General features: G+C 42.4%; 1 protein-coding gene across 1 annotated transcript in view; it reads left to right on the plus strand.

The window, feature by feature from the left end:
* Positions 1–3,524: 3,524 nt before the first annotated feature.
* LOC112114242 (adhesion G protein-coupled receptor L4) overlaps positions 3,525–24,064 on the plus strand; it is a 99,646-nt gene continuing 79,106 nt past the window's right edge. The window contains exons 1-2 of the mRNA XM_024210850.3: positions 3,525–3,671; positions 6,604–6,753. Of these exons, the coding sequence (XP_024066618.2) occupies positions 3,650–3,671; positions 6,604–6,753 (172 nt within the window). The 5' untranslated portion in view covers positions 3,525–3,649. The remainder of the gene's footprint in view (positions 3,672–6,603; positions 6,754–24,064) is intronic.

Below are 24,064 nucleotides of genomic sequence, written 5' to 3' on the forward strand. Positions count from 1 at the left end.
GAGGTGAGGGCCACTTTACCGCCCACTGCTCAGGTTTTCCTCTACCTGGTCCTGCGAGAGGGCACGCCCCGCCCACCCTCCACCCCAGGCCCTTCGGACCTTTTCATCAGGCCCCTACCCTGTAGATCTTCCCAGTCATCCCGCCCCATTACCGTGAGCCGGCTGCACGAGTTGCAGCCAGTTCGATTCCGGACCATGCCACGAAAACATCTGTACACGCTCGTGCTCCACACCCTTCATGTCCTCACCCTCGTGTCCCACCCCAGCACGAAGTGGTGGGACCTCCTGCCACCTCTGGAGGGTGAGGAGCCCCAATGGACCAGTCTATATTCCACCCTGGTCCTGAGGCCCACCGGGGATGTCAGCTGGCGGCTCCTTCACGGAGCCGTGAGCACAGGCGTGTACTTGGCACGGTTCACTCTCCTCCCAGACACCTGCCCCTTTTGCAGCGTGAGGGAGACCCTGGTGCACGTATACCTGGAGTGTGTGAGGTTGCAGCCCCTATTCCGGCTCCTCTTGGATATACTATTGCATTTTTGGTTGCACTTTTCCCATCACCTGTCATCTACACACTCCCCATCCATGGCCCCACAAAGTCGCGGGACCTCTTTGTCAACCTCCTCCTAGCCCTGGCCAAAATGGCCATCTACAAAACCAGGGAGAGGAGGTTGGCCGACGGGGTTTCCTGCAACTGTGGGACCTATTTCCATTCCTTAGTCCGTTCACGTATCCTCTGGACGGCATCCGCTGGCTCCCTTGACACCTTCGAGGAGCAGTGGGCGCTGTCCAGGGTTCTCTGCTCGGTGTCCCCGTCAGGTTGTCTCCCACAATTATTTGGAATCCCGGACATGTGGATCCTCCCCTTAGGCTGGGGGGAGGTCCTTAAGCCTACCAACAAGATCAGCATGGGAAATCCAGCCTGAGTAAACTACACTGTCCCAGGAGCAGGGCAAGAACCAGAGCCGCATTGAGCCTCATGTGGATTATAAAAACGAAGGTATATGTTTTCTTTACCAAGTTGTCATGAATCATTTATGGTTGTTTCTTTATTTGTTGGGAAGTGGAAGAGATTTTTCAGCACTGACACTCCATGTCACCTTCTCACATCATTTATTTGAATGTCCTTTTCAAATGCACAGGGATGTGTATGTATGTGTACACACGCCCCTGCCCCTCTCTTCTATAGACATGATCATGCATATATCGATTTAATATTTTTAACATCTCACCAATTTTTTCCTCAACAGATTTTGAAAACTATGACAGTGAAGATTTTGCAAGTGTCTATATTCTCATGTTTCACTTACTTTTCTCTTCTTATGTGACAATCTACTCCTTATCCCATATACTGGTAGACACTATCAGTAAATCCAGCTGGTTTAATCTCCAAAATGTCTCTGAAATCTTTCCTTTTCCTTTTCATTCTCACCACAGAAATCCTTCCATCATCCTTGATTATTGCAATCTTATTCTCTTCAGAATCCAATTGACACATCATGCAATTTTTCCAGTTCTCTGTTGCAAAAATAGTCCACATCTCCCAGTATTAAGATCACATTCAGACATTCCTAAATCCCTGACTCCCTATTGCCTACTCAATCTGATCTGAGTTCCTCATATCATTTTCAGTTCCCTCGCAATCTCTACCTTCTGTTCTGCTTTTAGCATCTATCTCCCTTATGCTCTCTGCACATCCAATGCCATTCATCAGAAGTTACCATTCCAACCTATGGTCCAACCTTCTTTGATTCTAATCTCTATGCCTGGGTCCAAGGTAGGGTGATCAGATAGAAAGTGTGCAAAATCGGGACGGGAGTGAGGGGTATTAGGCGCCTATGCAAGAAAAAGCCCCGAATATCAGAACTGTCCCTATAAAATCGGGACATCTGGTCACCCTAGTCCAAGGTAGCTCAGCAATACTGTCTGAGCTGGGATGATGACAGTATCCAGGGCTGGCTTTAGGAAGTGCGGGGCCCGATTCGAAGAGTTTCGACGGGGCCCCGACAGGGATGACTAAAAAAAAACCATGTAAAAAAAACACGTGGGGCTTGTACTCACCGGGCCGCGCTCCTAGTCTTTGGTGGCGGGTCCTTCACTCGCTCCGGGTCTGAAGGACCTGCCACCAAAGTGTTGCCAAAACCCACAGCGCCGCCGGGTGAGTAAAAATTAAAAAGGTGTCTCTAGCCAGGGAAGGGATTCTCTGCCACTTGCCCCCCACTCTGGGCAGCCCTGCCACTGGGTGCGGGGCCCTCTTAGGCGCGGGGCCCGATTCGGGGGAATTGGTGGAATTGGCCTAAAGCCGGCCCTGACAGTATCCTAGCCTGCCTGGTGTATTTCCTGTGTTGGCCTGCCTTTTTTAACTAGAAGCTGGAGACAAGAGACCAGTGACCATTTCAGTACAAGATATCATGAATTTCCAGGGAGAAAAAGGATGCCTGCTGTATAATGATCTTCCTAGTTGGAATAATCCATCCTTCCTTGCATGCTTAGGCCTTGATTCAGCAAAGGATTTAAGCACATGTTTAATTTTAAGCACAGGCTTAAATCCTGTTGATTCACTCCCTTTGCTGACTAGGGATGGGATTATGACAATCAGCAGTAAACATGTGTCTAAGTGCTTTGCTGAATCAACCTTCCTGAATATGCCTTGCTGCATAACTTTCTGCTTCAGTCACATAAATCCTTAGAAATGCTGGCTCCTTCTACTCCTGACATTCCCAGCCATGTATTTGCCTTCCTGCCTCCTTCCTCCCTGTCTCCATGTCTTTGTTTTCCTCACAAAGCAGAGTTCAGTGGATTTCCTGTACTTTTTCTCAGGCTGTTACCCTTAAAGTGACAGAGCCTGGCAGCAATTAGGACCTCCCTCAAAATGAGGACAGCAATAGGGACAAGAACAACTACAGGCAGTGGGGGTCTTCTCTCAGAGATAGGTGTTAGGGCTCTGACAGGGAACAGCCAGGGGAGACATGCAGCAGCTTCTGAGCTGCTTATCAACCCCGTGCACCCCTCTGTCTGTCTGTTCCTCCCATCCTCTATGATTTGTCCAGTATTCCCCTGCTCCAATCTGCGCCACTGCCCGTCCCTCTCTACACTCTGCGACTGCTACCCTCCCAGTCCCTGGTCTGCTCCACCCCGCCCCCCTCCACTACCTAAACTGCCTCCACCCTCCCTGCCACTGATCTGTTCTGCATCTGGCCTGCCACCCTCCACCCTCACCATCTGTTGCACCACCGCCTCACAGTGACAATCTGCTTCTCCATCGCTCCACTGCCCTCTGAGCCCCTCAAACTACTCCTCTAGCCTACTCACCCGCTGATCTACTCCAACATCCCCTCCATACCTACCCCTGCTGCCTGCTTATTCCCCTGTGCTCTCTCATCTGCTCCTTATCTTCCCCTGCAGATCGGTTCCTCTCCTTCTCTACCCTCCCTCTCCAGCTCCTGAGTCACTACAAAGTTTTTTTTGGGGGGGGGGGGGGGGGAGAATGAGGCTGGGGTAAAGGGCAGGGTAAGGCCAGCAGCTTCACTGGGGTTTCACATTCCTAATGGGCGTGTGCAGACACCTCGCACATGCTCATACATTCTAAGGCAGGGCAGGTTCTTCTATTACACAGGGACTCAACACCAAGCACTGCATAGCAGCACCACCAATGAAACTACTCCCTCTCCTAGGTAGGTGATTTTGCTTCGCAAATAAGTGAGGGGCAGGTGGAAGAAGTGGTGGGGGTTGGAAAGATGAAACTGGGGGACAACTTTGCAGGGGCTAGGCATGGGATGGAGTCAGTGGCAGATGAGGGGAAAACTCATGGGTAACAGTGATTAAAAGTTTCCCAGAACTCTGGTTAGTGCTGCTGCTGCATTTGACTATCCCATCTCATCAGGGTAACCCCAACATCTTAAAGGCCATAAGTATTAACTCTCTGAATCCCTCAAGTGCTTGCATTTATTTCATTCTGTAATCTCCTCTGTAAAACCAATGCTATTGATTGTCTTGGTTAGGGATGTTCTTGGACTTCACTTCTCCTCTAGCTTTTTTGCTTCTAATATCTGAAAGATGCTCTGAACAGTAAAAATAAATGAGCAAGAAGATGAAACTTGGTAGGAAATGAATTGATTTGGTTTGTATATAGTTTTTAAACAAATGTAATTTTTAATTTTTTGAGTTTTTTCATGAAATTTTTATTTGTCCAGCAAAGCAAATTTTCACTGAACTCTTCAGGGGCAGCGAAAGCTGTAATTGTAACAGTAGGCTAGCAAGTATTCAGCATGATATTTTGGTAGAGAGAAGCAGAACTGCAGGGGAAGGGAGTACCAAGAAGGGACTTTATGTTTTGTAACTTTCCTTATGTCTTTCTAATGGTTTGCAAAGTACAAAGTCGGAAATGTTTTTTCCCTCCAGTGTTAGCTGCCTGGTTTTCTTAATTATATATATTTATGTGGGCATGTATAATTTTTTGTGAACTGTTAGTTTCCTCAAAGTCAGCCGTTCTTCTGTCTTTCTTTGTGTTGAAAACTATACAATGGGAAAGCAGCTTCTTAATTCAGGAATCATTTAGTGGGAGAAAATAGAAGGTAGCAGTTTTGGAACACAGACATGATATTAAAAAGACTTCCTTTAAAATAATTTTAAAATGATAATGCTACAAATGTTGTTCCAGGGGAGTTTAATCTTCTTTCAGATTGTGACTATGTTCTGTGTTAACTAGATATGGGTAGACATGGTTTAAAAATTTATCTGGGGAACTCTCACTGGTATTTTTCACCTGGTTATTGTTGGGTAGTTTGGATTACACTCCATGCATAATCCTGGATACAAAGGCAAGTATCTGCATCTTCAATAGGAAGGAGTAGAAAGTTTTGAAAATCTTTCAAAGATTTTTCCCACTCCACTATGTACCTTTTATGTTGATCATCATTTTAAGCTTGTTGAACACAGGTTCCAATCCTCCAAAGGTTTAAATGCATACTGAATTTTGAGCATGTAAGTAGTCTCCAGGCCTGCAAAACTTACTCCATAAGCTTCAATCCTTTGTACCACTTCAGTGATACCATACTCTTTAATGTTTACATAAAAACATAAGAATGGCCATATTGGGTTGGACCAATGCTCTATCTAGTCCCATGTCCTGTCTTCTGACAGTGGCTCGTGCAAAGTGCTTCAGAGGGAATGAACAGAACAGGGCAATTTATTGAGTGATACACACACTGTTTTCCATTTCCAGCTTCTGGTAGTCAGAAGTTTAGGAACATCCAGAGCATGGGATTGTGTCCCTGACCATCTTGAATAATAGCCATTGATGGACCTATCCTCCTTGGAATTACTTAATTCTTTTTTGAACCCAGTTATACTTTTGGCCTTCACAATATCCCCTGGCAATGAGTTCCACGGGTTGACTGTTCATTGAGAGAAGAAGTACTTCCTTATGTTTGTTTTAAACCTGCTGTCTATTAATTTCATTGGGTGATCCCTGGTTTTTGTGTTATATGAAGGGGTAAATAACACTTCCTTATTCACTTTCTCCATGCCACTCATGATTTTATAGAACTCTACCATACCTAAATCATCTCTTTTCTATGCTGAACAGGTCCTAGTCCTTTTAATCTCTCCTCTTATGGGAGCTGTTCAATACCCTAATCATTTTTTCCCTTCTCTGTACCTTTTCCATTTCTAATATATCTTTTTTGAGATGGGGCAACCAGAACTGCACATAGTATTCCAGGTGTGGGCATACCATGGATTTATATAGTGGCATTATGATTTTTTCTGTTTTTATTATCTATCCCTTTCCTAATGGTTCCTATCATTGTTAGCTTTTTTGACTGCTTCTTCACATTGAGCAGATGTTTTCAGAGAACGATCCACGATGACTCCAAGACCACTTTCTTGAATGGGAGCTGCAAATTTAGACCCCATCATTTTATATGTATAGTTGGGATTATGTTTTCCAATGTGCATTACTTTGCATTTATCAATACTGAATGTCAGCTGCTATTTTGTTACCCAGTCACCCAGTTTTGTACCATCCCTTTGTAACTCCTCACAGTCAGCTTTGAACTTAAATATCTTCAGTAATTTTGTATCATCTTCAAACTTAGCCACCTCACTGTTTACCCTGTTTTCCAGATTGTTTATGAATTTGTTGAACAGCAGTAGTCCCGGTATAGATTCTTTGGGGACCCTGCTATTTACCTCTCTTCAATGTGAAAGCTGACCATTTATTCCTACCCTTTGTTTCCTATCTTTTAACCAGTTACTGATCCATGAGAGGACCTTCCCTCTTATCCCATTACTGCCCATTTTGCTAAAGAGCCTTTGGTGAGGGACCTTGTCAAAGGCTTTCTGAAAGTCCAGAGTATGCTATATCCACTGGATTACCCTTGTCCACATGTTTGGGTTTAGAATTCTCAAATTCTAGTAGATTGGTGAGACATGATTTCCCTTTATAAAAGCTGTGCTGACTCTTCCCTAACATATTGTGTTCATCTATGTGTCTGATTGCTGGAACGCCCCCAGTTGGCTGGGTATGTCCTGCCCATATCTGATTTTAGAATTCAGTATGCATTTTAGAAACAAACAAACAAACATGGTTTACATTTGTTTCAGTGTTTGTGTCCAGTCTGCTGGACTATGGCTACACTTCTCCGAACTGCAACATGACGTGCCATAAAGATGCGGCGTGTGAAGTTAAGGGTGGAGTACAAGGTTGCTATTGCTTCCCAGGATTCACAGGAAATGGCATACTTTCCTGTCACGGTAAACCTATTTTACCTATGTACATTGCTACAGGGCATGAAAAATATACCCAGTACCTATTAGCTTGAGGACTAAATTTATAACCAGAATAATACCTATGTTGACATGCCACCAAGGCTAAAAAACTGAAGTACTATCCCTGGTAATTTAAAGTAATAGTGGGTACTGTATTTCATTGTAACTTGTCAATCAATTTTCTATCTAATATTTTAATGTAATTTACCATATTACCAAGTTGGACTTCATTCCACTTTGTCTGTCTTTTCTTTCCTATGATAATTACATATTTTCCCCCAAGTTACTTTCAGCTATTTTTTCCTTCTGTCCTCCTCTCCCCCCCACCCCCACCCCCGCTTTGGAAAGATTACAAGAATAGAAGTACACAATTTATGGAAAGAATGGTTATATAGATCACCTACATTGATTTTCTGCCTTTCCACTGCTGCCCACCTCAGTGCTACCAACTCTCATGATATCTGATGTTCTTTTCCTAAAGCCCCAGATCCTGGAGCCCCGTGATTATGTGAGAATCTCAAATTTAATTTAAAAAAATAACTTTCTATGGAGAAAAGCTTGAAAAAGTGAACTCTAAAGACTAATAAAACAGAAGACAAATATAAAGAGTCCCAAATACAATATTTTAAACCAATCTCATGGATTTTAAGCCCATGACATGACTTTGGAGGGGTCTGACTCAGTATTTTTGAAGCTTGGATAGGCAATACTGCCACTTCCACACTCCTTCACACCGATCCACTTGCACATAAGGCTTTTCAACTTTTCTAGACACTTAATATTAATAACTGATAAGCCAATGTTCCCCCTTTCGCCCCAGCTGCTGGAAAGGGAAGTATGCTGGGATTCCTAACAGGAATCTGTCCCTTGTGGACTCCATCTTTCATAGGTATCTGATTACTTTGAAGCTTCCCTCACCTCCGGCCATATCCCTCTGGCTGCTGGAAGGGCTAAGGAATTTCTCTTTCTCTCTCTGTTCCCCTCTCCCATCCCAATCTCTACTCAGCATTCTGGGCTGCTGCAACATATGTGGAGAGAAAGGGAGGTCCTGCTACTCTATCCCTCTCTCTGCTTTCAGGCTGCTGCAAGTGAGGTCTCTATACTCTTCCTCTCCCCCAGCCAGGGCCGGCTTTGGCTTTTTTGCCGCCCCAAGCAAAAAAAAACCAAAAAAACCTGCAGGGTGGCCGGAGCGGCAAAGCAAAAAACAAACAAACTGTGCAGGGCGGCTGGAGCGCGGGTGCAGGGAGACTCCCAGTGCTGCAGATGTGCCCCGGGCAGTGGAGTGCACACCCCGGCTAGCGGGGGGGGGCGGAGGATGGGGAGAGAGAAGGGGGGTGGCCAGGGCTTCCTTCAGCGGGGCGCTCGCCGCGCAGCCCCTCCTACCACACCACCTGCCAGGAGGGCTCAGTGCCGCTCCGGTCGGCGGGCAGGGAAGGACATGGGCTTCCCTGCGGGGCTTGCTACAGACCTGGCACCGTCTGGGGCAGACGGAGTGCGCAGCCTGCTCCCAGCAGGGCGCTCCCCTCCTCCATGCCGGCGCCCCCTACAAGGCGGACGGAACAGCAAACCAAGAAAAAAAAAATTGGAGGGAAGCCGCCCCTTAGAATCTGCCGCCCCAAGCATGAGCTTGCTCGGCTGGTGCCTGGAGCCGGCCCTGCCCCCAGCCTTCATTTGTGAGTTGCCCTTTGCAATGAAGAGCTGTAGTGCCTGCCTCTGCTGCTCGTCAAGCTATGCCCAGCTGCAGCACTGTGACCTGATTCTTCTCAGTTTTCACTGCTGCTCACTACGTCTTTAATAGCAGTCATGAACAGTAACCAGACTCTGGTCAGAGCTTCCCCTAGTGCACCTTGGCAAAGCTCTGAGCAGAAACAAAGGCACTGGCACTAGCTGTGAGCAGAGTAAAGAACACATCTCTGCACTTGGGAGCCCTTGATTCAGGTTCATAAGCCTAAAGGTTAGAAATTTACTTTCTTTTTATGAAAGCACAGAACTTGAAGGTGCTTGCCTGGGAAAGCTGCCTTCCCTGCATGTGTCTAGGGAACATTTGGGTGTAAATATAACTGATCAATTAATGAAAAATTGTAGTGACAAAAAACCCAGGTCACCTGAATCCCAGTCCAATGATCTATCCACTAGATCAGTTAATCTAATTGATTGCAATGCTCAATACATGTTTGCAGAATCAAGACCTCTATTTGTGAATCATTATTCAATGAAAAAAATCCAAGAATTTCAATTAATATTATTTGCAGCTCACATTTCCTTCTGCCCCCTTATCGTGTCACTTCGGTATTTTTTCAGTGAGGAGCAATTATGAGTCAGCAATTAAATTCACAGCAAAGATCCCTATTTCCTCTTTCACTATCCTTCCTCCCCAAGGTCTGAGGTATTTTGAATGTTTATATTTTGTTTATTTTAAAAAAAATCCCTCCTCCAAAGACATAGAGATACTTTTGTCTTAAACTGCAGCTGGTGTAAATGGTAACCAATAAGTATCAGTCATTCTCAAAGCCTTGGGGTTGATTAGCTGTATAGAGTTATGCTAAAGGCTTGTCTACGCTACTGCGCGGGGTCGATCTAAGATACGCAACTTCAGCTACGTGAATAGCATAGCTGAAGTCGACATACTTAGATCTACTTACCGCTGTGTCTTCACTGCGGTAAGTCGACAGCGGATGCTCTCCTGTTGACTCCGCTGGCGCTCCTTGTTCTGGTGGAGCACCGGAGTTGATGGGAGAGTGCTCAGCATAGGCGCGATAAAGCAAACCCCACTGGATCGATCGCTGCCCGCCAATCCGGCGGGTAGTGTAGATAAGCCCTAAGTGTCAGGAGGCTGAATCCTTCAAAACAAATTCCTACAAGCATTCAATTAAGGCAGCTTCCAGGCAGATTCATGGTGCATCACAGTGAAATCAAGACTGTTTGGGTATGTCTACACAGCAAAGAAAAGCCCGCGACTGGCCTGTGCCAGCCAACTCAGGCTTGTGGGCCTCAAGTGGCAGGGCTGCTTCATTCCTATGGAGACTTTCAGTCTCTTGCTGGAGCCTGAGCTCTGGGATCCTCCCATTTCATGGACCTACAGCCCAGGACACGGCTATGAAACAGCCCCACAGACTGAGCCTGAGTAGGCTGTCATGGGCCAGCCATGGGTTTTTCTTTGCTGTGTAGACATCCCTTAGAAGCCTCAGTTAGGTGAGACCAACAGTTTCTATAACAAACTACCTCTAAAACCACCAAAGTCACTTACCCTCCAGCTTAATAGGGCAGTTCATATATGGGGTGCTCTTCCTGAAAGAGAGGCTGTGTTATGCATAACATTGTTAACAATGTATGTATTCTTATAATAGCATAAACAAGTTCACTCCATTTTAATTGGATAGGCTCTAAAAAGGATTAAAAATATAGTCAAGCTACACCTCATCATAATTAGGTTAAAGCTAAAAAATGTAGAGCAAAGCTGCAGTTGGTTAATGATGTATTAGATCTTATTGTTCTAGATAAAGCATGCAGCACAAGTTTCTACTATTCCAGAGAAAGCTACACATTTCTCTTCAATTAATAAGTTTAGGCTTTTATGATGATAATTCAGTCACCTTCAAAGCAGACCATCAATCATGCATTAACATAAGCATTTTTTCTAAATAGTGCATATAATGCCATTTTGTAAGAATTTTAGCCCTTTTTGTTATTTAGAAAGGTTGTAACAGTCATAATTACTGTCATTAACATGAATAATGTTGCACTGCGTAAGCCTATCTTCTCTTCTGTATTGCATCTTTCCGTTGATAACCAACCAAACCACAGTAGCTGTTTCTTTTGAAAAAGAAGTTCAAGCTCCATTTTTGTCTTCATGATATGATTTTTCTCTCTGTAAAATGCTTTTAACATCAAAACACACCCGTTGTCAGTTTAATTCCAAGTCAGTTTATATAAAACTGTCCCTCTTTATTTAAAGGGACATGCTCAATTATTTCTAAGTGGTTTTAATTTGTCTCTTTACACTCAGTTGCTTGTAACACCTTTTAAGTACTTGTAAAAATTATTTTCCTGCCAAGTCTGTCTTTTCAATGTGATACACTTAGACATTTCCCTCTGAGTTTATTGTGGAGCACAAGGCAATATAGTCCTGTTACTTATTTCCTAGCACTATCATTGATCAATCATGAATCACTGATGTCAGCATACCTTAGGGAATGGGGTTTGTTAGTTAATTTGTCCTCTCTTTGCCAGCTGGCTAAGTGACTGCAGAGCACACAAAATTATTGGACTCACTGTGTCTAGATAAAGATACACATATATATGAATTTAATTTCCTGGTGTCAAAATCATGGATTTTAAAGTAATTATCCATTTAGAACCGTGTGGATTTTTTCCCACCAGATATCAGGCGTTTTCAATTAGGTCATGTTTTGGATCTTCAGGAAGCACGGTTTCATCCAATCCTGCAAACAGTTACTTCCATGGCTAGTCCCATTGTCTTCAGTGGGAATATGTGTAGGAGTGAGCATAGCTATGGGAATGACTGTTTGCTGAATCTGGCATCTTCTATATATTAGCATTATAATTTACACAGTGATAAATTCTGTCTGAATATAATCCTCCAGAAAGCTACAGATGAGTCACTTTTTCAAACTTTACACTACATTGCTGCAAATGCACCTTATATTTCTCTTATTTCTTGTAAAAGATCTGTGTCTCTAACTCCCAATTTATAATATGATGCAGAGAGAATGACTTTACAAAATGTAATAGTTTTCCTTCTAGGGCTCGCTTTAGGAGCATATATAGTAGTATATTTTGAATATAATGCATGTGGCTTTAGCTACATATTTCCTTCCATCTGTAATTGAACTTGCACAGCTAACATTAAGGTAAAGCATGAAGCTAGCATTACAGTAAAAATATAACCAAATAGGACTGATTTAGCAGAGAATTAACTTCCTTTCATGCAAGATTTCTGTGGATTTTGTACAAATAAATAGAATATATCTGCCACTTTCATAAATCCTTTTCTTTATATAAAAAGGGTGACCTTTTTCTTTTGTACACAAAACATCCTTACAAGCTAAAGAGAACAGAATTGGCCATGTAAATTACATGTTGCTTGTAATCCTGACTTCCTCCATTCCAAAAAACTTTCAGACCTTTAGAGAAAAGCAGGGTGCAGAAGTGAAGCTTAATGGAAGTCAATCTTTTATTTTTAAAACAGAGAGAAAAATGGGCTGGCACCGTTTAAGCTTTCTCAAGCAGCTCTATCATTTCAACACTGGCTGCCTCTTGCATGCTGACTGCCAATTTGCGGCTTTGTTGGCACACTGCAGAAAATTTAAGTAAACAGTGTGATCACCGTGTTTACTTTAACTTTCTAAAATATGGCAGGAAAATGAAGCAGTGCTGTTTGTTCCAAGCAGGCAGGCAGGAAAAATAGGAACACAGTATCCCCCCCAGATTTCCTTTTAAATGTCCATTGAAAATTAGCCTTCTAAAAGATGAATCAATCTTATTTGTAAAGTAGATGCAATTTTTTCAGACATAGCGAGAAGGGAATGATGCCATCAAGACAACTTTAAACTTTAGTAGGACACAGGGCTCTGAAAAGCAATCATGTCTCTGTCCAATATGCAATAGAGTAATATTTATCAGTTTTCTAGAATCACAGCCTGTGTAAAGTAATATTTTATACCAAAATACAGAAACCCTGTTAGATTGTTGGTAATTTACCTAAATTCAGCTAAATCAAATCAAAAGCCTACTGGAAATCCAAATTTAGATATATTATTAATGTGTCTTGTTTTATTGAGAAGCACGGTGCTGGCTTTATGGCTTTAGCCAACTCTGAAGATGATCTCTCCTGCAAGACACCAGGTTATCACCCTAATGTGATGTTGTCATATTCCGCCATCCAGCCTTCATGACAGTCACTGAATTCGTTTTGATTCATCAGTGTCCCTATGGTCAATAAATGGTATACTATAGGTGTGTGGTTTCCAGAGAGATTATTTCCTTATAAAGTAACATGGCCCTATAAAACCATTGTCTCTAGTCATTTTATTCTACAAAAAGATGGTCTTTAGCAGCAAACAGTCTAGTCTAAATGCTGCCCCAGCAAAGGATAATTTTTGTTGTTAGCAGCAGATACGCATCATTAAATGTCACAAAGCTTTTACTTCTATGTTTACCAAAAAGTCTGAAACCACTAACATAAAGGATCCAGTCCACCCACTTCTAAATCCATGTCACTGGTATCAGTAACCAGAAACCATAAAAGCCAAATTACAGCAGTTTTAGCATAGTGCAGAGTTGTTGGGAGATGATATGCGTTAGTCAGACACATGTTATTAGGCTCAATATAGGGGTAATGGGGCAAAATTATTTTGCCTGTGTTATGCATAAGATCAGACTAGATCATCTAATGGTCTCTCCTGGCCTTGAAATCTATTAAACCCTTTTGCTCCATCATCCCGCAATGCACCTGCTCAGGATACAGCCATGTGATTGATCATGTCCTAGTAGTGCAAAGGTAGGAGGCACCATTGCTGACATCCATGCACGCAACTCAGAGTATTCTACACTTCCTGTGCACTGGCCAGAGGCTGTGGGTCTGTGAAGAAGGAAATTGTACAAATGTAATAGGGGCTGTCACTGAGTGTACTCACCCTGGGTCCCCAGCAGTATTGTGTGTACTCCTGCCCTCTGTAAGCCCATGTGCTGCCCGCTGTAGGCCACCATTTGGGTACTGCACCTCCTCATCATTGTTACAGCAGCTCAGGCTTTCTGTAAATAAGATGAAAGTGAATGAAGTTCCAAGCCTGCAAACTGTTCCTCACATGAATAGTTATGCTGAGGTCAATGGGCAAGGACTGCTCACTTGACTAGGAGTTTGCAGTATCAAGTCCTCAGTCCGTTGTTCATGAAGATCTGAAGCCATGAAAAGCTTGGTACCGACACATTGTACTCCAACCCTAGCGTCTATTGAAAGCAATTTTATTTTTTTCTTTGCATTAATATTGGCTGACTTTGACATTCATATTATTAGGTAGGGTCCTCCTGGGAGACTGACCATCATTCTGGGAGAAGGGGCTCGCTGAGTGAAGTGTGTGCATAGTCTTGTGAATAAGATGCCTGGCTTTGGTATACAGCACACGGATGTGGTTCAAGTTTTCTTTGTGCTTCTATTAAAATTCTGTACTTTATGTAGTAAAGAATGTAAGGGATCTTCTGGAATTTGCTGACCTAGGAAGGTCAATCCTTCTTGCAGATCAGGAGGCTAGAAAGGCTGACCTGAAGCACAGCTCTGCAACATGGAGTTGTGAAGGAGTCCCAAGGGGTGATGTGTCCAGTCCTCTCCTCCACATGGGCTAACATTAGTTTAATTAGCAAACTTGAGGCATACTGAGCATGTGTAATGCTGACTGTCCCTAGTTGTCAGCGGCCAGGTTTGAACGGGGGCTCTCTGGAGCTTAGTGCATGAGCCTTTACCGCATGAGCTAAAAGCCAGATGGCTCTTAGCTAAGGCTGTAGAGCAGACTCATTAATCTCTCTCTCTAAACATGGTCTTGGTGCCACTAGATGGGACAAAACACCACACCCAGGAGGTGTGTGGGTTACATACTTCCCTTAGCTGAGGAAGCGCGTCCTGAGTTTCAGACACTTCCCAGTTGAAATCCCAGATGAGCCCCCACTTGTAATGCTGACAGACCCCGGTCGTCAGCGGGCGGGATCAAACCGGGGATCTCTGGAGTTTAGTGCATGAGCCTCCACCGCATGAGCTAAAAGCCAACTGGCTCTTAGCTAAGGCTGTAGAGCAGACTCATTAATCTCTCTCTCTAAATGGTCTCGGTGCCACTAGATGGGACAGAACAACACACCCAGCAGGTGCGTGGGTTACACATGCTCAGAGCATTTTCAAAGCATGCCAGGATGCCTGGGCCGAGTCTATTTCTGCCCCCCAGAAAAAGTGCAGACGTAGACATGGTGCTGATTTAGGTAGCCACAACTTCTCCTGAAGAGTTCTGTACATGAGCCGTCACAGAGGCTTCCGTTTTGCTCAGGAGCGGGTCCTATATTATTGGCTCCTCTCTAAAGAAAATATGTGATTCCGGATGAACAATATAAAATCTGAAGAAGAAAATCCAGGATAGAAAAGAATATATTTGTTGAAATGTTTCGTGCCTCTGATCTTGGGCGTGTTATCCAACATTGTTTCATTTTCCCAGCTGTGACATGTGAATAATCATATTTCCTTTCCCAAGGTGCTATGTGAGGCTTTGTTTATTAATAATTGTAACATGAGATCCTTTGATGGAGGATGCTATATTTACCTATCTAAAAGGCCAACACTTTAAAAGACAAATTATCTAGTTGTGTCTTATTTAAAGTGATGCTGTCAGGGCTGAGATGTCCAAAGTATGACCTTCTGCATAAACCTGATTTTTCAAATGTATTTATTTATTTGCATTTCTGCCTACACAAAAAACAAAAACAACAAACACTGCACTCACGTTATCAACTCTCCCAAGCAGCCAACCCAATCTGAACATCTTCGGTGGCTGACTGGAGACATCAGAAGAAAACCCAGGATATGCTATGTTCATTGTGGATATGGATGTGCATGTGGTGTGAGCGAGCCCACTACATCGTACCTCCACATCTTTGCTGGCCCTGTTCTTGGGCGCCAACAGGATGAGGTAACTAAGAATTCATGTTAGCACAGATAGCACAGATTAAAACTATCACGAACAGAGCTGGCAGTGAAGCAAAGGGACGTTGGAATGCAAGACCCTCGTGTGGGATTCCAACAAAGATGCCGGCCTGGATCTTAAAATTTTGTTCAGTGTATGTCATCCAACTCATTGGATGAGGTTTTTTTAAAATATGATTATGGTTCATTCTTTCAGGATAAGCCACATATCTGCAAGGATCCCGATGATAGATTATCTGAAAAAGAACCAAGTGCATATATCTGTCCTCATACCAAAAGGCAGAGTGGTATAGTGGATAGGGCATGGAGTCAGTCACTGGACCTGGTTCTATTCTTGGTTCTGCCACTGACTTGCAGGTTAACCTTTGACAAATCACTTCACCTCTCTGTGACGTTCTGCTGAGGACACCCAGAACTGTCAGCCACTGTGTTATCCCCCTGTGTCAGCAAAAGTGAGCTTTGCTGGAGATTAGACTGTGTCAGCTCCCTGCCACACTGGCCTGTCTGCTTTACCAGCATACTCCTCAAGACTCTGCCAGTCAAACCTTGCCTTCGTGGCAACGATCAATGAACCCCAGGCCCCAGAGACATCTCTGTGCAGTGCCCAGTCCCCTCTCACTAGATACTCCGAAATTATTAAGTTCACTGACTCCAAAGAGCAGAGTGCACACCAGCCTGTTAGCTTAGCTGAGAACTCATACGGTAATTCAATATAACAGCACTGAGATAGTTTATGGTCAAAGTAAGAATACATTTATTAACAAAGAACAGAGATATAAATGATATGAAGCAAGAGAAAAAAGAGATAGTCATGGTTACAAACAAAACAAAACACATTTTCTAGAGACTAAAACTTAAGTTTAGCAAGTTACAATCTTTGTCTAAGCAATCTTCTTACCTAAATCAATTTACCAGCAGCCCTAGCCCTGCTGGCCAGGAGATCCAGCTTTCACAGGTTCAGAGGATGCTGTTCCCCATGTTCGCTAAGTGATGGATTCCTAAAACGTCTTTTTGCTAATATTACCCAAAGTCCATTGTCTCTGACTCAAGGGCTAGCAGGGCTTCCTGGGATGCAGATTCTGTCCCCTGGCATGATCGTTAAACTGTTCTCCCTGCTTGTTAGCTTGATGGGGTTGTTTACCTTGTATGTAAATGTACTTTGTCCTCTGCCTGTTATCAGGCCAGTCAGAAAGGGGAAACCATATTCCTTGTCTAGGATAGGCTTAATGAATGCACTGCCTCTCAACCACATTTGGAGGACATATTTCTAGCACACATATATAACTCCCTGTATAAATAAATGGAGATATCCTATCTCCTAGAACTGGAAGGGACCTTGAAAGGTCATCAAGTCCAGCCCCCTGCCTTCACTAGCAGGACCAAGTACTGATTTTGCCCTAAATCCCTAAGTGACCTCCTCAAGGATTGAACTCACAACGTTGGGTTTAGCAGGCCAATGCTCAAACCACTGATCTATCCTTTCCCCCCCAGTGTATGCAACCCCTACATACATTGCACAGTGATTTTCGGGACTAGCATGTCACCAGTTTAGGTATGATTGCTAACAAGACATCTTTCTGATACATATTATGACAACAGTGTGCTGGGGACAGTGTCAGGCCTGATATGAGTTACAGTATGTTGGGTACTCTGCCAGTTGGCATTAAGGAGCTCCCAAGGTCACAATTACTTACCCACTTTTGAAAAAGCACTTTGAGATCTATGGATGAAAAGCACTATACACGCACTAAGTATTTATTATCACATACATAATTATTGGGGCCTAAACAGTTGTATTTGTCATTATTTCATCTTCACATAAAACAACAGTAGACAGATGGATTTGAACAAATTGAAAATAATTTGGCATGTTGTTTCTTGGCTAGGGTGCATATTTAAAATGTGAATGGGTCCTATGAAACAGGCTACTGTGAAGAAATGGTGAGATTTTACATGTTCTACAAGTTATGTATCTCTCAGATGACAGAAAAAAAATCCTTTTTTGTTTGTTTTGTTTGTATTTTATTTCATTTGAAATCATGCTTTGAACATGAGTAAAGTTCAGTAAATAAATTTTCTGAATGGGCCAGAAGGAGCAAAACTTCCTCTGTTCACATCTTTAATCATATCCCTACACTCTTCTAAATTGCTTCTGATAGCCTCTGAATAGAGCTAAAAAAAAGGTGGGTAGCTGATGTGATAGAAAAGCGTTAGTTTCCCCTTCTCAGAAATGTTCGTAAACCTTCAAGTTGATTATCCAAATATGGATGAATACTTGTTTATTTAATTAAAAATGTGCTTTAACATTCGCCAAGTGTTGCTGACTTCCTTTCTCTAAGAAAGATCCTTTTCATCCTGCTTTGTGGCTCTAAAATCAATCAGCGTATTACATGCGTAGAGGATGTGGGAAAATTCATTTAAGAAGCTGTAAATGTATTATCTTAGAGTCTGCTCTACTTTGTGTCTACCAAAGATATGATTTTATATCGGTATCTCTAGTATCAAAAGTAAAGCGGTCCCAAGGTCCAGAAGTAACAAATACATATAACTAGCTTGTTTGTCTGTAATAAAGTGAAGGTATGTATTTCCAGCATGTGTGTATGTATTAATGTGTGTATATTTGAGTATACACCTATGTGTGTGTGTACAGCTATGTATGAAATTGAATTTACATGCAATATATTCCCTAGAAAAATATTTGGAACAAAAATATGAAGTTATCTTTCTAACAAGAAAATGTAAAGAAATATAAAATTGCTATTGTTTTACTTGTGTTGTAAGACTTAACACTTTCTTAAAAGATCAAATGTATACTGGGGTTTAATGGGAAGGAATTGCTTGCATAATTTCCATTACCTTTAGATGTTTAGATCCAGTACCTAGACTTAGACAGTAGTAAAGTTTGCCAACTGTTAGTCACCGCAGTTGTATTTGTGGCTAAGCAGAGAGCTTAGAAAAAATGTGTTAGCTAAAGTAGGATCCCAAAGAATTATACATGTGAAAGAGAATATCATTTCTGTGCAGGTACCTTACTGTTTTCTATAAAGTACCGGTATGTAAATTATTTCTCTATGTGTGGCTGGTCTGGTCTGTTCAATTTATTGTGTCCCCATTGCATAACTTATCTAGCTTAACATTAGAGGACTTGCTCTTAGTTTTCCCCTGGTATGAACTGGGCAGAGGTGGTGGTGGTGTGCATACAACCTCATTTGAAATGTGTAATTTATCCAGGATGATATGCCGGTGCACAATTTTTCTGTGTATGACTGTGAAAAATTGCCAACTGAGCTACTGGCAGACAGGACGTCTAACCCTGTATAAATCTTGTATGGATAAAAGACTTTAAGAAGGAAATTGACACTTCGGGCCTCTATTTGCCGTCGAAAGAGATAATGACATTCTCCAAGAAGATCAGAATCTAACCAAACATTGTATTCTAAATACAGAGCACAAAGCCAGGTGCCATTTGTGAAAATGCTATTGAGTGGGTGAGGGAACCCAAGAACCAGTTTTTTGCCCTGTATATTTTTTTAGGTACACAGATTTAATTTGGAGATTATGCTTTGAAAATAAAATTTATAGTATGTGTGTTTTTGGCTGATAAGAAATTGATTTTGTGACCTTGGTAGACTCTAATTGAAATATCTGGCACTGGGTTTTGTGGCGGTTAGAGGAAGCCATATATGCTTGGAACCATATTATTTTTTCACCTTGAACTCTGCAGTTAATCACAACTGTAATCACTGGGTGGAAGGAAGCTGCTATTTTGATGTGGTACAAGGAAACTGAATAATCTCTGTTCATTGTCTAATGGGTAGAGTCTTATGTGATTACTTTGGGATTTAGAGCTAAGGTTAAGAGATTCATGATCATTTTAAAAATGGAGATTTGTGGGTGAATTAACATTGAATAAACATGGAGGGACAGAACCACAGCTACAGTTGTGCTGGACACAGTGCAAAGGAAGGAAAAGGAAGTTTAAGGCTCAGTTGAGCAACATCATGATCCTGCTGCCTTTGTATACAGAACTGGACACCTTTGGCTGAGGCTCTTCTAATTTACACTCTCTGCTAGCCTCCCGCCCTCCCAACACCAGAAAACTGATGTAGTGAAAGGGCATCCTGACCACTCACATTCTTCTATACCGTGCCAGCAATAGGGAGGTGGATTGGCACTGGCATAAGAACTTCTGTGTCAGTGGATTGCCTTGTGAAGAGAAGATCTCTGCAGCCCAGCATAGGGGCAAAGTGCACCACTTGTATGGCATGTAGCAGCAACCTTACATGGCAGAAACCTGCCCAAAGTATTTTTCTGGTGGCTTTTCAATGTTATGTTTGTTTGATGTTGGGAGTGAATTTTTGGCCCAGTTTAGGTTCAGGCAAGTGTGACAGTCTGAAGTTGTTGGTAAACCAATGTTGTTTACACAGTTGTAGTGGCCATGTTAGTCCCAGGATATTAGAGAGAGAAGGTGAGTGAGGTAATATCTTTTATTGGACCAATTTCTGATGGTGAGAGAGACAAGCTTTCGAGCTTACACAGAGCTCTTCGTAAGCTCAAGAACTTGTCTGTTTCACCAATAGAAGTTGGTCCAATAAAAGATATTACCTCACCCACCTTGTCCCTGTAAACCAATGTGGCAGATAGTCTCATTATTTTAGTTATGATTTAATGTAACTCATTTGTTACCTTGGCACAAGGATCTTGTTTCTTCAAACTAGAAAATTAAACTGGCTGAAAATCCTCCATAATAAATGGTTATTTGTTCAAAAACAGTCAAATCCAATCTTTATTTATGTTAGAGGTGTTCAATATAGAAAAATAGATCTTGCGGATATGCATTGCCTTTTATGCTTTATTCATAATGAAAGCTATTCACATACACAGCTATCTAAATAAGTTACCTTGAGGGAGGGCATAAGTATAGATGGTGACTAGCATGTTTATATAGTTAATATTTATTTGTTGCAAACAGTGTCTGGAAAGGATTTGGGGCTAGTTTGTAGTATTTTGAAAGTGTAACAGATTGTTTCTCATCCCTAAGAAGCTGCTCTGCAAAGGCCAATGAATAGCCAAATTGCAAGAGGCCAAAAAAGGATGAATTCTGAAAATTCATTCCTGTCCCATCTGAACAGAGAAACACCATTCCGCTGCCTCCATTCCACTCCTTTACACCACAGCATAAAGGGGGCAGAAACCACCAGCATCTCCCCAGTTGAGGAGTCCATAGCATGGGAGAGAGTCCCCAAACAGTTGCAGAGCTAGCATAGCTGGTGGCTGTGCCCTTCTTCCCACAGCCCACCTTTGTATGGAGAGGTCACATTACAACAGAAGCTTCCCTTCACTTAAATAAATCATCATGGAGAGGAATACGGGAAGGAGTGCAGAGCCTGTGGAGGGGTGACTGGATCTGTACTTATGCAGCTCCACTGGCCCCAAATTAGCATGTAGTGTAGAGGGGAAGTGAGTGGAAGTTGAGACTGCTCAATAACCAACAGGATCAGGCCCCTTGTGTCCAGCCAAAAAGCACAGTAAAGTATTTAATCATTTATATCCATGGTGGTGCAAGCATCTGTCTCGAAATGGTGAGTGATGCAAAAATGTCAGTTTCACTGTCCTATTGTATAAAGGATACATCATGCATACAGAGAGAATTTTATCTCCATAACAACCACAGAGAAAATAGGAAAGGCAAATAGCTTCAAATGAATATTGACTTAAAAGCAGATTTGGAGAAAGTTTCTATAACTTAACACAGCTTCTCATGTAGGTTAATCTGAATAGAAATGAACTTTGGGTTGCAGCTGTAAATGGTGTGCGGCCCTGGCTCAGCCCCTTTTCATCTACCACAGTATAATAAGTGGGTGTCATGCAAATCTTGGTGCAGTAATTGTAAATATGATTAAGATTTTATTAGACCTAGTTCCATGATTAGGATCCTGGAACATTTTAGTAAAGCCGTCTTTAGACAAATGAGATCATAGTCTGCTTTTAAAGATGCATCACGTGGCATCGTTGTTTTCACAGGCAGGGCTAAGAGCTCAAACGTGTTATCGCCTAGGTGTGTCAGGATACGACGGTGGGCTACAAAAATGCTAAGTTCACTTGTATCACTATACACACAATGTCTAAGAGTGAGAGGGATGTGGCAGGAGATATTGAGGTAATATTTACACAGCTGTGTGCTGCAAAGAAAACATTCATTAGCTGAACTTTTTGTACATCCTCTTGGTTTGCATGCACTGCCAAATGCTGCTTGCTGTGGGGGTGCTCCAACTGGCCTCTGGGCTGGATTCTTTGTTCTCACACACTGGGCTCTCGAGTGTTGTCCCTAGCCTGCCTTTCATCCTTCCACAAAAACCTCTAGCTCGAGTGTGGTGGTGTTTTATACCCAAGCTAGCTGGCCTGTCAGCAGGTACAGGCTGAAACTCGAGTGCTGTTGACAGCTAGTAACAGAGCCACTCTGCTGTGTGGATACATGCTATGGCTTGTCCGGACAGGATTTTAGGGTTCCCCCTTCATTTTGTTTAGAAACAACTAAGTCCCCCTTTTGCATTTTCTGGCTAGCAGAGCAGACACCTGACCTCAGTGAGGGAACTCAGATAGTAGCTCTTGGGTCAGCTTTTAGCTGTATTCTGTGGCACTATGATAAGAAAAATCCCCTTTGATTTACTTGGTTTCCACGTAAATTATACTCTCCCTTTAGTGATAGGAACTACTGAATCAATAACAGTGATGATCACTATGATGACACTGTATGCCAAACTTCCATCATTAGTCCATTGAGGGGGTGCTGATGCTGACTATAATGTAATGGGGCAGTGACTTGTAGATGACTTTTACAAGCCACAACAGCCATAGAACATGTACCTATAGGTTGGGGCAGAGTTTCCAAAAAGTTGAGAGTGGAGCACTGTTGAAATCTAGCTCTTATTTAGGTGCCCAAATGGGAGTTGAGCTGTTTTGAAAATATGGTCCTGGTTGTGGGTGCTGAGCAATTGAAAATAAGAACATAAGAATGGCCATACTGGGTCAGACTAAAGGTCCATCCAGCCCAGTATCCTGTCTACCGACAGTGACCAATGTCAGGTGTCCCAGAGGGAGTGAACCTAACAGGTAATGATCAAGTGATCTCTCTCCTGCCATCCATCTCCACCCTCTTACAAACAGAGGCTAGGGACACCATTCCTTACCCATCCTGGCTAATAGCCATTAATGGACTTAACCTCCAGGAATTTATCTAGTTCTCTTTTAAACCCTGTTATAGTCCTAGCCTTCACAACCTCCTCAGGCAAGGAGTTCCACAGGTTGACTGTGCGCTGTGTGAAGAAGAACTTCCTTTTATTTGTTTTAAACCTGCTGCCCATTAATTTCATTTGGTGGCCCCTAGTTCTCATATTATGGGAACAAGTAAATAACTTTTCCTTATTCACTTTCTCCACACCACTCATGATTTTATATACCTCTATCATATCCCCCCTTAGTCCCCCCCTTTTCTAAGCTGAAAAGTCCTAGCCTCTTTAATCTTTCCTCATATGGGACCCGTTCCAAACCCCTAATCCTTTTAGTTGCCCTTCTCTGAACCTTTTCTAATTCCAGTATATCTTTTCTGAGATGAGAAGACCATATCTGTACACGGTATTCAAGATGTGGACGTACCATGGATTTATATAAGGGCAATAAGATATTCTCCATTGTATTCTCTATCCCTTTTTTAATGATTCCTAACATCCTGTTTGCTTTTTTGACTGCCGCTGCACACTGCATGGACGTCTTCAGAGAACTATCCACGATGACTCCAAGATCTCTTTCCTGATTAGTTGTAGCTAAATTAGCCCCCATCATATTGTATGTATAGTTGGGGTTATTTTTTCCAATGTGCATTACTTTACATTTATCCACATTACATTTCATTTGCCATTTTGTTGCCCAGTCACTTAGTTTTGTGAGATCTTTTTGAAGTTCTTCACAGTCTGCTCTGGTCTTAACTATCTTGAGCAGTTTAGTATCATCTGCAAACTTTGCCACCTCACTGTTGACCCCTTTCTCCAGATCATTTATGAATAAGTTGAATAGGATTGGTCCTAGGACTGACCCTTAGGGAACACCACTATTTACCCCTCTCCATTCTGAAAATTTACCATTTATTCCTACCCTTTGTTCCCTGTCTTTTAACCAGTTCTCAATCCATGAAAGGATCTTCCCTCTTATCCCGTGACAAATCTGGCCCTTCATTTTATGCCCTTGTGTGCTAGCAGTTTTTACTTTTGATTTACTTATTTTGAAATTGCAAAGACCCTTTAATTAGGGAGGGAACTATATGGATGAGTTAGATCTGCTAGTGGTAATGGCTCCTCTGCCACAAGAGATTCAATAATTAGATAAGCAGATAATCTCCTCCTTATTGATGAGATTTAGAAAATCATAAGGACATTATACTATTACAGTACAATGTTTAACATCAGTAAATGGAGAAAAAGCATTCTGGCAATTTTTATCAGCTGCAATGCACGTAGAGGGACATTTTTCTTCCTTTTGAACAGCACAACACCGAACATTTCCTACATCCCTCCTTGTTACATATGTTTACTTTTTTGG

Source organism: Terrapene carolina, unplaced genomic scaffold (assembly GCF_002925995.2).
Source record: "Terrapene carolina triunguis isolate 2854851 unplaced genomic scaffold, T_m_triunguis-2.0 Scaffold211, whole genome shotgun sequence".
NCBI classification, from domain to species: domain Eukaryota; kingdom Metazoa; phylum Chordata; order Testudines; family Emydidae; genus Terrapene; species Terrapene triunguis.